General features: G+C 39.8%; 1 protein-coding gene across 3 annotated transcripts in view; it reads left to right on the forward strand.

Moving 5' to 3' along the window:
- Positions 1-16,670, forward strand: part of FANCM (FA complementation group M) — a 132,519-nt gene that overhangs the window by 99,760 nt on the left and 16,089 nt on the right. For all 3 annotated transcript variants that reach the window (XR_004645432.1, XM_034767999.1, XM_034768000.1), the window contains exon 14: positions 13,106-15,104. Coding sequence is in view for 2 of the 3 variants with exons in the window: in XM_034767999.1 (XP_034623890.1) it covers positions 13,106-15,104 (1,999 nt within the window). In the remaining variant the exon portion in view is untranslated. The remainder of the gene's footprint in view (positions 1-13,105; positions 15,105-16,670) is intronic.

Below are 16,670 nucleotides of genomic sequence, written 5' to 3' on the forward strand. Positions count from 1 at the left end.
TCACAGCTATAATTTGATTGTTTAACAGCAGCAAAGGGCCTGGAATCACCCTAAGTTGCAAAACCTGGTAACAAATGGTAGATTCACTCCCTCATCACAGGAGTTGATATTGCCTATACCATTTCCTGAGGTTGATTCCCCCCATCCCACAATCATCACCTCAGTTGTGAACAGGTGGGGTTACAGAATGACATCCTGCAGCACCTTGATCTGAGTTCTTTAGGAAGAGGAGCAATCACAACTACCCATCGAGATCTCTGAGAGAAAAAAATGAAGCCAATTAAAGGCAGCCCAGTCTGTTCCCGCCAAGGTCCGCAAGCAAGTCAGCAACATCTTACGATAAACGGTATTGAAAGTAGCTGATTAATCTAATACTGGCATGGACACCTAGTCTTCATCCACCGTCAGGAGGAGATTGTTGACCAGTGCAGTCTTTGTGCCAAAGCCAGGTCTGTATCTTGATTAACGAGGGTCAAGAAGATGAAAGGCATCTCCCTACAACCTTCTCCACAGTCTTACTGTGATGCTCTGTACCTCGGGGGAACACCCAGGACCCCCATGTACATCCTTGTAAAATGATTGTGTGGAATCCAATGCAAAGTTCGTCATGTCGGGTGTCTTCGGAAGGCTCATGATGCACTGAGCATTGTTGTTAAAGTAATGTTATAGTAATTGTTGTTATAGTAATGTTATAGGTTGTAATTTCATGTATATAGTTATGAGGCTGAAAATGTGTCCTCGTGGCTTAAAGCAAGCCCAAGAGAAAACTCTCCAAGAGCAGAGAGGCAGTTCACACCTCATCAGGGCATGTATGGGACAAACCCAGCCCAGCCTCACAGGAACAAAGGACGCTGGCCTAGACAACAAAGGATCTGCTGGATTCTCGAGTGAGTACTTCCCCCTCCCCCCCCCCCACTTTCCTTTGGTCAGTTTGGGACTGCAATGAGGTAATGCTCACCTGACTCTGAAGGGGGGGGGCAAAGCCAAGAGGGGAAAAAGGACATGATAAAAGGGAGAGACATTTGTCATGCTCTTCCTCTCTCTTCCACCTCCATCTACAGACATCATCACCAAGCGACTGAAGCGCTGATCAAAGGGGGGGAGAGCCTGGCTGAAGGGCAACCAGCCAGCCTGTGATGAGAAGTCTCTAAGTTTGAAAGGGCACTGAAAGTGTTAAGCTCAGCTTAGACTACGTTTTGCTTTTATTTCATTTGACTAAATCTGACTTGTTGTGCTTTGACTTATAATCACTTAAAATCTATCTTTGTAGTTAATAAATCTGTTTGTTTGTTCTAACTGAAGCAGTGTGTTTGGTTTGAAGCGTGTGAGAGACCCCCCTTGGGATAACAAGTCTGGTACATATCAATATCTTTGTTAAATTGATGAACTCATATAAGCTTGCAGCGTCCAGCAGGCATAACGGGACACTGCAAGACGGAGGTTCCTAGGGTTGTGTCTGAGACCGGAGATATTGGCTGGTGTCATAGAATCATAGAATATCAGGGTTGGAAGGGACCTCAGCAGGTCATCTAGTCCAACCCCCTGCTCAAAGCAGGACCAATCCCCAACTAAATCATTTGGTTGCACAATCCAAGGAGCAGCTTACATGCCAGAGGCTGTGCGTGAACAGCCCAGGAGTGGGGGTTCTCACAGCAGAGCAGGGTAAAGCTGGCTCCCAGAGTCAAGGATTGGAGTGACCTAGCAGATCACCGTTTTGGATAACACCAGGGGAATGTCACACTTACTCAAGAAGGGAAGATGCGATGCTGGCTGAAATTTAACTAAACAATCAGTATCAAGCGATGATTTTTTTGAGCAAAAACCAGACTGTTTCTTTCAAAGCAATAGACAACCTGCCCTTTCTGAGAACCATTGACAGTCTTCTCAAGCCAGGGATCCAGTATTCCTAACTGGCCTTCCCCAGCCAAGAAGTACATGGATCCCATGCACAGGTTTTGGGATGAAGTTCTCTCAGCACGTACGTTACCCCGGTGATCATCGCTGATTGAAACTAGCAGGAAAGATGAGGCCCTGGTCCCTGAGGCCTTGCCCTGTCTCACCATAGAAGCAGACAGCCCATTCCTAAACTGATCAGTCTTCTCTGCAAAATAACACATTTTCTTGCAGTGGGGTGGGCTCAGATCAGCTACTGAGCTCAGGCAGTCTGGATTTACCGGGCTCTACCACCCAAAACAAATCTGCTGTGTAAGATTTTGTGGATGCTATGGTGGAGGAAAACGACTTTTTTTGCTTCCTCCCAAGCCACACAGCATAAAAGTTTTCATAGCTTTCTGCTGCAACTAGTCAGCCTTGGCATGAGACTTATGCCACTGCTGGTCTAACTGTCTTCCCTCCTATCTCATTTGCTGCAGATCATCAGTAAGTCAGGGTGACCTGTGAGAATAAAGCTAGCAAACAAGCACATCTTGAATAATTATGTAGTGCGGGGTAGCTACAGAGTAAAGATCCTTTGTGTATAAAACGTTTTTTAAAAAAAAGCCATGTATAAAACCACCTGTGGTGGTGAGAATACCACTTGCCTTAGCTCTGTAAGCCAACTTCATCATGAATCTGGAATGTGTGACAGATAACATTTCACTAAGAGATTTCAAAATTTATGGTGAAGCCTGCCCTCTAGCAACCTCAGTTTCTCAGAGGTGCACCCACCCCGATTGCTAATGATCTGTGCTGGGTGTTCATTTTTTTGTCTGTCGTTCTTTTTCTTTTCTTCTTGAGTGATCTTGAAGGGATAATGACAGATAAACAGAATTAGAACTAGGAGCTGAGCTTGAAGACACAGAGTTCCATGTTCTCAGCTCAAAGCAGGCTTAGTCATACTAGCCATGATAGCTGTGCCGCTCCTTGCTTTTGGGGAGGTGGAGTACTAATGCTAACTCTTCTGACTTTATTTTAGGAGAGAAGATTGTTATAATCTTAATCCTCAGTAAGAATCTTTCCCTTAATCTTCATTGTAGCTGCATCTACGTCTTAAGGCTTGATTAGCTGTGGCAGTAGCAGAGACATATTTATACATGGGATTCAGGCAGCACTTTGAGAACTAAACTGTTCATCCAAGCAGCAACGGCAGGGATGGGGAGTTCAAGCCGATAATAGGTCAGCATTAGGGGGAGTATAGACAGGAGGTCTGGAATTAGTGCAGTTCTCCCACATTTTAATGGATAAATCAACTACCCTCTTACAAAAACAAAAGCCCTCCCCACAAGGAACAGTTGTCAGCAATGGATTTGGGTACCTCAGAAAGATGGCAGCTGAAACAACTATTTAACTTTTAAATAATCTGTAAGTAAAATAAGTATTTTTTAAAAAATTCTGGTTTTAAAGAGGGGGGGCACTTTTAAAAATGTTATATACATGCGCTAATTGATGTTTTCCTTTATCCTTTAAATTTAAAAAAAAAATCTAAACGTATAAATTGAATATCACACTCAAGAATCTGTCCATTATTGTATACCCACCTCTGGTAGTTTGAGAGAGAGCACAATTCCAATGTAATCGCCTCATTACATTGGTGCTTATTTGATGAACAACTGGAATCACCTCCTCAATATGTATACTGAGTTGAGGTAAAATGTTAAATATATAGCTATTCTAATTGTATACAATTTAAAAAAATATAATTTGCTAAAATGTTATATTGGCATCAACTTGAATAATAGAGTGTGGTTTCAAATTCATAGATTGAACCCAAATCTAGGGGACATTACCTTTCAAATTATGTGGCATTACTTCACCTCCTAAAAGTCTAGGAGTCAGTCATGCCTGGCCAGTCATACATTCAGAATTCCTTCATGAAATAGGAGATAATGGGAAACAGTAGTAGTATTGCATGCAACATTAGTCAAGTCAGGAAATTCCAAAACTTCAGCATGCTTTGGCAAAACTAACTTGGTGATGTTGCACATGCTGTTAACAAGAGAAATGAACAGAAAGTACTGTGGATGAGTTGAGTATACTGGAATAATCTTAGTTCTAAGATTTTACTAGTTAAAGAGTTCTTAATCTTTCAAGGCTAACATTTTGTTATGAAATTAAATGCAAAAAATTAATGCAAAATCTAAAAGGAAAATAAGAATATCTGGAAGCAATTGTCTTGAAGATTTTGGCTTAGCCAGTAAAGCGTGTAAATTTCTTTGAACCAACAAGTGCAGACTTGGCTAAGCAATGTATTTATGAGCTGTTTCTGATCCTGGTAACATTTACACGCATGTAACTTTAAGCACCATGAGAAATCCCATTGACTTGAAGCATATGCTTAGGTGTTTGCAGGATCAGGGCATCAACATATAGGCACTGTGGCACACATGACAATATCCAGCAATATCCTGGGCAAACCTTATGGAAATAAGTTAAACCTTATTGAATTACATTTAATATCTTTGTTGGGGGGGGGAGGGAATTGTATGGGACTTCTGTAGGAGAAAGAAGGATTAATGCAATCTCTGGGAGATAAGGTGAATTTCAAATGACTATGCTGAACAATATAGCAGATGTGATTTCTCTTTGGGACAATAAGTATGAAGTGGAATTTCTAGGAAGTACTGGGGAGGAAGGTATTGCAAAACCCCACCTACAGACTCTGTCTTTGAAGCGTTGTGGAGGGGAGGATCTTTTTGTTTGCTGATCGCCTGTGACATAGGACAGTTCAAAGAACCAATCTGGATTCACCAGAGACCATCAGACAAAGGAAAGAACTTTTGAATATATAGCCCCAGTTGAAACTGATTCAGGGCCTTTGTTCTGATCCAGCAAATGGGCAGGACCTCTGGTTCATGGAAGGCCCCAATCCTTACGGAAGAGTTGGAAGGACTTGACTTACTGACGCCCCATAAGACTTGAGAGCTAGTTCTGAGCCCAAGCTGTTATGAACTTGTGACCACAAAAGAGATCTCTTGGGGGGAGGGGTGGGGAGAAGTGGGAGTGAAGGACTCACCTGCCAGAGCCCTTATTGGAAAAAGATGGTGAGGGAATCTCTGGTAACATTATTAGCATGCATGTAGGTTCTTGTATTGGTTTTAATGTTTTCAATGTAGAGCTTTTTCCTTTAGAATAAAATATGCTTGTTTAGAAAGAACTGTGTGGTACCATATAACTGGGACAATTTCACTTTGTACAGTCTCTGAGGGGAAAAGTGAAGCAGGCCTGCTGAAGCAAATTGTCTTTTGCTGGGAATAACAGTGAATTCAGGGAACTGTTCGGCCTGGAAATGCCCTGGTCAGCAGTAAGAGAGACGTGTGTCATCACCCGAGAGGCAACAGCTTGGGGGCTGGAAGCCTAAGAGTGCGTGTGCCCTTGCTGGACTACTAATGGGGAATAAAGGTGACCCTGAATTGTGACAGGCATAGTGCATCTAGGTCTGCACCTGTAAACTTTGTATATATGTGGTCAGGATGCAATTTTCAAATTATTATCACTTTCTTTAATCAAGACCACTGTTGTTCAAATGAAGTTAAGGCACTAGTCCTCAGTGAGGACTCCAGCCATGTCAAGTTTCAGATGTTTTGATATACCTTAATGTGGTTATATTTATTTACCCATCCTCACTGATCTCAACAATGGATGAAGGGGTTTTACTGTAACTTCCTGAGAATTAACCTTTAGGCAGAGACCAAGCCTGCAACCTAAAAAGTCTGTGTTCTAAGAAAGTGAGTTTGCAAAAACAGCAATGTTGGTGTGGTTATAAGTGAAATCACTTTGCAGTCTCAGGTATTATGGGGTACTACCAGGTACCTACTATAAATATAGATAGCCAAATGTACTGCTACTAATCCTTCTCCTCTAACGTTAATGTACAGCCCTTAATAATAGAAATATTAAGGCAAATGCAAGTCAGAGCCACCACTTTAAATAACCAAGGTGTTGCACTTCAAACGACAATGGTTTGTATTAAGCAAATCAGTAGACAGTATTTGGTCCTGCCATGAGGGCAGCGGACTGGACTCGATGACCTCTCGAGGTCTCTCCCCGTCCTAGAATCTATGAATCAACACTGTTGTGTTCAAAACCAGCAAATAAACTAGAAGTACATGGTGAGACTATTAAGCACTTATTTGGAACAGTGTAATTTAAAATACTTGATTCTAATATAAATGTTTTAAGACTTACCTGCTCTGTAGATGTTTTGTATATTCTTTATAGGCTTGTTGCAAAGAGGAAAACAAACTATCATTCTCCTGTCTTTGTGCCCTTTTAATCTGATTTTGACAAAACCTCAAATTTACCCTGCAGCTGTTTTCATACTATAAAGACTAAACAAATACAATTAAAACATTTAAAGTTTTTTTGTTTTTGTTTTTTGGAAAAACCCCTAGAAACTAAAAATAGATTCTGTTGTATTTTAATTTTGCATTTAATAGAGTCTTGAGTTTATTTTGTTTTATGGCAATTGAGAACCTAGTAAGTGTTATCCATTTTAGCCTGTTTGTCATGTATTCAAAGAACAAATTGGAACATTAAAAATATATATTTATATCTGACCCTTTGTAACAAACACATGTACTGCAGGAAGCTTTTAATGCCTGTGTGGCTTTATTACTAAGGCAACGAGAACTGGGCAGATGGAGTGGATTTTCTACTATTAGCAAGGATTTCTGCGTAACATGGTAACAAACCAAGTTGACCCTTAAACTCCAAAATAGCTTTTAAACATCTTGAAGATTAAATTATCCAAAGTCTGGACAGACTAATAATTAGAATACATTTGTGTAAATTTAAGTATTTCTGTACAAATAAAGGAAAATAATTAATATGGTTTCCAACTGGAATAAACAAGACAGATTTATGTGCTCTTTCAAAATTGGAAATTCTGCTGAATGCGGGACAGGATCATGAGCAGATATACACAGTGCTTAATTGAATACATTTGGTATGGCGAATACTTTGCCTACAATAGTATTTATTTGCTTTGCCCTTCTTTGGCTCGATGAATTTTTAAAAAATCGCTTTCTGGATAAAGTGTGTACCGTAGAGTGCTTTAGCATTCTTGTAAATATTACAATTACGGATCTTGAAAATTGCAGTGGAAGAGAAGTTGAGCTATAGACAAAGGAGAACTACACTACAGCCTTTTGATTATGATAGTTCCCTTTTGCAATATTGCCAATATTCTGATCCTGTTGACAGATAGTTAAAATAGTTTGAGACTGTGCCATATTTTAACTAGGTACGTATTAAAACTGCTACTGGCCTTAAATGCAGGCGGTTCTTATTTTTATTAACACTCCAGATTTTTTGGTTTTAAGGTAAGGAAAAGTAAAGACACTGGGGAGATGAGCAGCCAGGTGTAGGGGCAAGGGGAGTTAGCAAGCTCTGTGGTTTCAGGGAAAGAGGGTTTTAGTTGTGGGGACCTGGGGGCTGTGCGCTCCCTGTTGTGAGGGGGAGCCCAGGGCCCCTATACTGAGGCGTTAATGTGTTACGTGCTCCCTGCCACTGCTGCCTCGGCTTCCGGCACACCCCACAACCACCACTGCGTCACATTTCAAGAAAGAGGTGAACACATTATAAAAGGTCCAGAGAAGAGAGACAAAAATGATTAAAGGTCTAGAAAACATGACCTATGAGGGAAGATTGAAAAAATTGGGTTTGTTTAGTCTGGAGAAGAGAAGACTGAGGGGGAACATGATACGTTTTCAAGTACATAAAAGGTTGTTACGAGGAGAAGGGAGAAAAATTGTTCTTGTTAACCTTTCAGGATAGGACAAGAAGCAATGGGCTTAAATTGCAGCAAGGGCGGTTTAGGTTGGACATTAGGAAAAACTTCCTAACTTGCAGGGTGTTTAAGCACTGGAATAAATTGCCTGGGGAGGTGGTGGAATCTCAGTCATTGGATTTTTAAGAGCAGATTAGACAAACTGTCAGGGATGGTCTAGATAATACTTGGTCCTGCTTTGAATGCAGGGGACTGGACTACAAGACCTCTCGAGGTCCCTTCCAGGCCTATGATTCTATATTTCCAGTATACTCTTTGCTAACTAACTGGATGTATTGTACCACACAGCAGTATTCACAATCTATACCACCCTTCATTGTCACCAGTATCAACTGAGCAACATTATCTAATCTGGAAGCACTTGTTGATTGATGTTCTGGCCACTGTAGGTTTTTTTCTGTTTCTTACTGGTACTCCATGACCACCACATTATTTATTGAATCCCATAATCATAAGACTTATATAATTTAATTGTGGCTTTCCTTTTGTGTATGTATTATTTTCTATATAAGTGACTTGTTCTTTGTATGTAGTTTTTTTAATTGCCTATAAAACTCAAGTTATTAAAAATAGGTGTAATTTTCAATTTCCTAAATTTTAAAAATATCCCTGCACAAGAATAGTGTTTTGCTCCCTGAAATCTTATAGATGAAATGCTGATTAGTGAAACCCTGAATTACAAATGTAAACAGGTTACCGGTTTGTATACATCTAATAACAAGTCTTCAGGGCTCCTACAGGGATTACCATACATGTAAGCGATTGAAGTCTTTTACTTACTTATTTGGGGAGAGGGTGAAGTCTTTTACTTACTTATTTTAGGGCCTTGCTACTGTAGGTATAAAAATAAACCACCTAATGGGATAATTTAATATTGTACATTGTAATTTATTTAGACTGTTTAAATTAGCAAACTGCTTTTGTATATATTTGCTTTGTAGGCTTCAGTAGAATGGATAGCAGATGGCTATGTCTGTATTAGTACCATACAAAGAAGCATTAAGGTTTAGGAACATTTGAAACAGTTTGGGATCCAACAATGTGTCTTTGTTGTTCATATTTTATTAGGTTTAGTTCATCTATATGTTTAATCATACCTGAACAGTTTTAAAATACGTGATGATATCACTCTAACAGTGGTGAATTGTGGACTATTGGGAACTCCAACATGTGAGCTACAGGGGACTTTCTCAGGTGCTCGTTAGGCCTGTCTTCCATACAGGAGAAAATCATTGCAGCAACACCATTTCAGGCATCTGTAATACAAACTAGCTATCATTTGTATCCAGAATGGTCTACAATTCTACAATATAACCACTCCAACTCATATTAATCTATTAGTCTAATATTTCATTTGTTCTTTGAGATCCTCTTAACCTCCATAGAACCACAGTGATGATACTGGCTACTTTAGCTGCTACCATGACTGTCATATTTTGCTGCTATGAATCCTCCTCTCTGAGGGATCCTTTGACTTTACCTTTTTATTGTTATAGCTTATTAGTAAGGCCCATTTTGTTGTTTACTGGAAGTAATGATCAAAGAAATACTGGAAAGTGCAACAACTTCCACTGAAACAAGCCTAGTTATTTCTTTTTACAGTATTTTTTTCTGAACAATGCAGTACAGGGCATTGTCCTCTGTATCCAAATCCACCAGGTGTGTATTAGGAAAAACTGAACTCCATAATTCGAGACAAGGTTGTTGGTTTAATACAACAATGTGAGAGAGACGGTTGTTTTCCTCTTTCTCGTGACCTACTTTACTGAGCAGCTGATGCACTATTGAAACTTGCTAGATTGTGGAGTAGTTTCTCAGATGACATTTTAAGTCTTTAGAAATTGTATGTATTCAGGCTAAAATGTGACTTTTGTAACTCTGTCTTTGCACCCGTCGGTAAGTAGTAAGCAGTCTTGTTTGGAGAAACCATTTTGTATGATTTAGCGTTGCACTATAACAAACTAGAACATTTATGTAACTCCTTGTAAGCCTGAAATTAGGACAGATGTCGGTAACCTAGATGTTAGAAGATTTTTGAGCACTGGCCATGTAGACATGACACACAGTTCTGTATGCCTGTTTTAAGTAGCTCATATATAAATTGGCTGTACATTGTACATGTTCTACTGGATATTGGGAGATCTACACTTACATCTTTAGATATTAATTTGTCAAATTACCTTTTGCTTCTTAAATAGGTTTTCCAGTGTATATAGTTATACTTAATGCACAGAGAACTAAGAATGAAGTCTGCTGAATTCTCTATATCTTAGATTCCTTTAAAGTCTATCAAGCATTGATGAAAATGGATCCCAGAGTTGAAAGTGTATTACAAACTAATAGCTTTTGTTAACTGTCATTGATTCTTCAGAGTTTCTAAAAAGCTATGATAAAACTTCGTCTTTCCTTTTTCCTTCATGATATTGCCTCAGCAGACACTATAGGAATTGCTTACCCTGTCACAGAAGAGACAGAACTCTTTTCAGAGTAATAAGTAGTTTTTGAGGGGCGGGAGTTATAAATGCGCATACATGTTGTTTTGGATACAGTTTTCTTTAAATCCAACAGTATAGAAGCCCCCTCCATAATCCCTTCCCCATCCTTCATTACTACTTTCTGCTTGCTGGTGGTTACAGAAAATAACCACCTTGTGGTTTCCCTAAACGAGAGTGGAGTTTAGGTTCAAATTTTGATCACTTTCTCTTATTTAAATGAGAGTGTGAGAGAGAAAAAATTTAAACTGGATTTTTTATATATAGTTTGATGTTAAGTTGTTTCTAGTATGCAGTAGTTACTGAAGTTTTTCAGGGAAGGATCCAAGATTCTCTGGATCCAGGACTGAGGACTAGTCTACATTGGCAATGTTAAAGCGTTGCCGCGGCAGTGCTGTAACATGGCATGTGTAGCCGCGGCAGAGTGCTGGGAGCGCTCTAAAAAACCCACCTCCACCAGGGGCGTAGCTACCAGTGCTCTAAAAAAAACCACCTCCCTCTCCCAGCGCTCTAAAAAAAACCACCTCCACCAGGGGCGTAGCTACCAGTGCTCTAAAAAAAACCACCTCCCTCTCCCAGCGCTCTAAAAAAACCACCTCCACCAGGGGCGTAGCTACCAGTACTTGTGCACTGTCTACACTGGCACTTTACAGCGCTGAAACTTGCTGCACTCAGGGGGTGTTTTTTCACACCCCGAGCGAGAAAGTTGCAGCACTGTAACGTGCCAGTGTAGACAAGCCCTAAGTCTGAAGATATGAGGTAGTTTAACAGAAGATCAAAGTATCTAGTCTGAGAGGCTCTGAATGCTTCTCAGTTTCCCTCACAGTCTTCTTCAGAGAGAAAACCCCTACCAGTCATTTGTGTTCCACATTTGGAGCTACAGGTTGGTTCCTGTTGTATTTCTAGGGTTTTCAGGGGTTGACACAGCCTCCTCCAATCCAAGCAATGGATCCTTTGAACTGGTGGGGTCTTTGTAACCAGCTTTTCCTTCAGAGATTGTTTTAAGGCCTTTGTTTGCCTTACAAAGGGAACCCTTGTTGGGCTTGTCAGATCAGAGCCTGACTTACTCACTGTTCAAGTCTCTACACAGACTTCAGATTTGCAGAGGAAAGCTGCAGGCTGTTGGGCCACAATATATTACTGCAGCTTCTGGGTTTTCTTTCTCGGCATTGTCTGTTTCCTGGAGTTGTGCTTCCTGGGCAGTTTCTTCTCTCTGGACTTTTCATCTCAGAAGGGATTTGGCCTAGAGCTCTACCTTTGCAGTTTGTCAGCTTTGTGAAAGAAGATCCTTCTTCTATGGATAAGGAGAGTGTGCACTCTTGAGTTCTGGGACTCCATCCCCTGAGAGGCAAGGCCTGCACAGGCTGACTGAGGAGGAATAGGCAGGGCCAGCATTGGAGCTTCCACCCCCTTAATTATTAGCCACAGATGATTCTGCCTTGATCACTTCCTCTTCTATGGATGGCAACAGCCTTTCACTATCTAATGAGCAGAATGCTTGGAATTTTCAGACTTAAACTTCAGTTACAGCCAACTTACACAGAGTTTGGCATACTACATCTATTGAGAGGGAGAGCTTGCATTCCCGGTGAATGAAGAGCATCTAGATCCTGGTAGGGAGATGTTGAACCACCCATGTGCATAAAATAAGAGGCAAAGATCTTCAAAAGTCTCTAGTGATTTGGGGTGACTGATTTGAGACAGCTTCAGGAGGAACAATTTTCTGAAAGAGCTGCTCTCTGCATCTGCTCTCTGCAAAAATCGGAGCCTCTTTAAAGTGTCTTAAGTGGGCCACCAAAAAACTTGAGGAACCCAAAATCTCTTGGCACTTCTAGAAAACTTGGCTAGTCTCTTTGTCAAGTCTGCAGGGAGGGTTTTCAAACTGTAATGCCAGCATATCTGATTTTGTCAGTAGTTTACAAGACGTCACACTTTAGAGGAAAGGCTTTTTATTCTGTGCTGGTGGACACCTTGCACAGTTTGGGAGGAAGGCATATCCCTCAGAGAGTCCTATTTCAAGAATGACAAAATATTGAGGCATTATAGCTATTTCCACTGGACAAACTATACACTGGACACTTGGCTTGGGTGTATCCAAAAGGAGAGTAGATATCCTGGCCATTAAGGAAGGATGGAAAGTAGCTAGATATTCCTTAACGATGCCATCACTACAAGATTTTCACCACTGGGTCTCAAGTTCCCAGCACAAGATGGAGCAGAACTCCTATAGCTCTAAGAATTTTTGACTTTCTGACACAGTAATAATTCCAGCAACTCATGGGACCTACTCCAGTACTTAGTTATGGTGATTTGATCTTTGGTCATGCCTCTTTCCATTCTAGCACTCTTGAGTCTGAAATTCAGATCTTTGGATTGAGATGCAAGCACAGATGGTGAAAGCGGCTTATTCTCCCACTGGGGGAGCTGAACTGGCTGCAGCAGCAATGGGTATTTTAAGGAAAAAAAATCCAAATGTAGATAATGTCATGAAGGAGAAAAGTTAACTGTTATTCTAAGAATTATATTTTTAGATAACTGCTAGTATTAAGTCAGCAGAGGAAACAGAATATCATGCATTGTAGATTCTGTTAAAACACTACCTTTTAATTTTTGGTGGGTTTTGTTTGTTTTTAAAAAGACTTAGGCCATAATTTTCAACCCTGGATACCTAAATATGTATGTAAGAACTGAACTTCAGGCAAATTTCAGTGGAAAAATTTGGCCTTAGAATCCAAAGGAATTTTCTCTATCCCATTTTCAAGGGTAGTTAAACCTTGGGCCTAGAATCTTGGCATTTATTTTAAATGGTTTTATGAAAATGTCTGTAAACCTAAATCTATTTGTTTTTATCTGATTTTAAATGTTCCATTTGTTTGTTTCTCACCAGGGAGACTGCAGCTATGAACTGGAAATTCAGCCTTATTTAAATATGGACGATGTTAAAACCTCAAATGCTCAAAGGAGTAAATGTCTTTCCACCAGCAACTCTGAGGCTCAGAAGGCATTTTCATCCAGAAAAAACGTGGCACGAGGATCAAAAGTAAAACTTGGTTCATATTCCTTAAACGAACCTGATACAGAATGTATTTCACTGTTTAAAACAACCAACTTCAAGGCCACAAAAAGAACATCTGCATTAAATTTGAAAGTGCCTGCACCATGTACAGAAGTTAACATTTTAGATTCTTTTTCAAGTGCAGAGGACCCTGTTTCTGAATGTACTGTACATAAAAGTCTACCAGATAACGGAGAAAATGTGACATGTCACTTAAATGAGTTCACTGCCCCAAGTGATCTCAGTGGAAATGTCACTAGTTGTGCAAATGAAATAGTAAAGGAATGTAAATCTGTAAATCAAGCCTGTAGTTCACTGGACAGAAACTGTGCAGATTCTGGTTACAGCAGCTTCACAGAGGAGAAATCACCGGTTTCGTGTAGCTTGTTTTACCTACCTGAAGCAGAGTTGGATTCATTTGCACTCACAACTCCAGCTGAGGATCCTTCATTGATAAAAATATTAACAAATGTAAAAAGGCTTTTGTCACAATCTCCTCCACCTTTGAATAAACTCCATGATTGTGAAGAATTGGAGAGAATCAGAGAAAATGAAATCCAGCAGCCTGTTCCTTTTCAAAAAGTTATTTCCAACACATTCACAGAGGGATTGCAGGGCAAAACCTCTGTCTCTTTCACAGAGTTCCAAAATCCATCACTTCCCCCTCAGAAATGCTCAGAATTAAATGTCTCCAGTAAATTGTGTTCCTCTATAAGTAATTGTCCTTCAGAACCAAGCTTTCTTTATGAGGCTTTTGTTGGCAAGACAAATAATGGTCTTAGCTGGGACGACATCTTCGACTGTGAAAATGGAAAGCACACAGAAATTCAAAAGGACAATCTAACAATGGTAGATCATGCTCTGACAAATAGCCCTTCAGACAGAAATTCAGTTGACGGGTATAAAGAGGATTCTGAAAAGTTCCAGGAAAATATGGCCACTGACCAAGATGAGAGCATAAATTTATTTGAAGATGAACATTTTTCTGATGCTAACAATGCAAGCCTTTCTAAGTACAATTGCAACAAACTTTTAATGTCATCAGATTTGTGTGATAAAGATGCACCAAGTGCTGGACAAATTTCTGAAGGGCATAGTTCAGATGAGTGCTTTCTAGACACCGATGCAAACCCCAAAGAATCATTAATAAGCTGTAGAACCAGAACTTTGAAAATATCTGAAAATATGGATATTGTAAGCAAACAATTTCCAGATAATGAAGATCTTTATGACTGTTCTCAGGAATTGTTCCCTGTTAACTTTGATCTAGGGTTTTCTATTCAAGAGTCTGAGGATGAACAAACAGACATGAATAGTAGTAGTATTCAAAACTCAGATGGTATCTTTGGCATTCATGTAGATGTTAAACCTACTAGCGGTAAAAATGAGTCATCAAATGATAACTTAACACCTCCATCTCCACCAAAATTGAAAGATGAAAGCATTGCAAGAACAAACTTTTCTACACCATTGTCCTCACAAAATCAGAGAACTAATCGAGTAAAACTGACTGAAAACTGTATCCCAATCATTTCTCCTATGAAGCTAACAGAAGAAAAGGAACATGGATCGTATGATTCTTTAGCTTCTGCATTTTCCACACCAAAAGGTAGAAAGGTTATGAATGTTAAAGTCCTCAAAAGAATTTCTATGAATGCCTTTTCTAGAGTCAGGCAGGAAATTCCCCAGATGCTGCCTACAAATAAAGTAAATACCAACACTGTTAAAGTCATGCTAAGTTCAGCTTTTGATACAGCAGACCTCCCCTCAGGAAAGACTGAAAATCTGGACCATAGACAGCTGCATGTTTCCCAGAAGTTTCCTATTGAAGGTAAGGTGTCAACTGTAGTTAATTAAAAGGTTGCTCATACTTCCATTTAAAAAAAAATAATCTTCCTGTAGAATTTAATAATTCATGGGTCCTCACCCTTTAGGTTGTGATATCAGGAGTGTGGGGAAGAAGCACAACCCCTAGATTTCCGGGGGGCGGGGGAAACAACCTTTATGGCTATGTGGGGGTGGTTCCCCAAACTCTCTTCGATGGTTAACACAGTATGGATAATGTACACAGATTGCCAGAGCATCAGCTAATAACTCCTACCAGTCTTACTGATAGGAATAAATTATTTTCTCATCACCCTTGAGCTATCATAAATGAAAGAATTATTCTTTGTTCAATAAGGGTTCCTTTGGATTACAGCTGAGAATGTTTTTTATTGGCAGCATTCAGACTCAGCAGTGGGTTATACCATCTGATTTTTGAGGGGAGAAGGAAGAGAAATGTTGGTGCATAATCCTAAGGAACTTTAGTTTCTATAAAGCTTGCCTCAGATTTCACTTGCCTTTTCTTGGTTAACATGCAGAATACATATTTAAACTTGTCTGTTTCAGGCTGAATGACTATGAGTACTGCAGCAATTGGGTCTAGGTTAGACCCCTAAAATCTGTGCACAAGTACTGTTAGTGTGAACATGTGAGATGCAGTTATGTGAACTGTAGCTGCCTTTAAAGCCTCTTTTTAATCCTCTCAGTGTCTTATTTGTAATCATCCTGATCTGTTACTCTGTAACCCCTAAATCCATGCTTTCACATTTCTGTATCATTGTTCTAAATGGGACAGAAATTGTATTGACAGATCTGTTTAATTTTAATTGCACAGTGACTGACTTGCATGGTAAATATTTCCTGACAATAACGTCTGCTGGAAAGTGGATTGCCTTTATAAATGTCAGTTTATAAAGGTCTCTCTCTCTCTCCCCGTGTGTGTGTGATCTTCTATTTCTCTCCCTTGTTCTAGGTGCATCTATACCACAAAATTCATAAATTCCATAATCCTGTCCTTAAAAGCGCAAACCTTCCCATCTGATCAGGGCCACCAGTCTTCTCTTCCCTCCTCTGTCCCTCCAGCCCACTTATCTCCAAATAACCCTGAACTACTTTTGACAATAATCAAGATCTAATGTTACTGAACTTGATTCTTAGGGCATACTGAGGTTTGCTTCATGGTTTCATTATTACTCTTAAATGTTGAAAATAACCCACTGCTGAGCAGTCTTTTCCTGCAGCTGAAGAGTTTTCTCTTCTCCCACTACGCCCGCCCTGCACCTTCTCAGTCTCTCCGGTTATTGGATTCTCTAAAGACTCTTGTTTGTTTTGTTTTTTGTTTGTTTTTGCCAGAAACCTAGGTTCCTTCTAGAATCTGTCTGACGCACATTTCTGGGACTCGCACTTCTCACTGTGCTATGTCTATATCTGGTCAGTCTTCAGGATGTTTGAGCAAGCAACTTCAGTAAACTCTTAAATTCACTAAATTTAAAAAACAAATTAAACCTAGTTAAAAAAACTAGAATTAGTGAATTAGGTCAGTTATTTCCAACTAGAACAAGATGTAGTGAAT

The sequence above is a fragment of the Trachemys scripta genome, chromosome 4 (assembly GCF_013100865.1).
Source record: "Trachemys scripta elegans isolate TJP31775 chromosome 4, CAS_Tse_1.0, whole genome shotgun sequence".
Classification (NCBI taxonomy): domain Eukaryota; kingdom Metazoa; phylum Chordata; order Testudines; family Emydidae; genus Trachemys; species Trachemys scripta.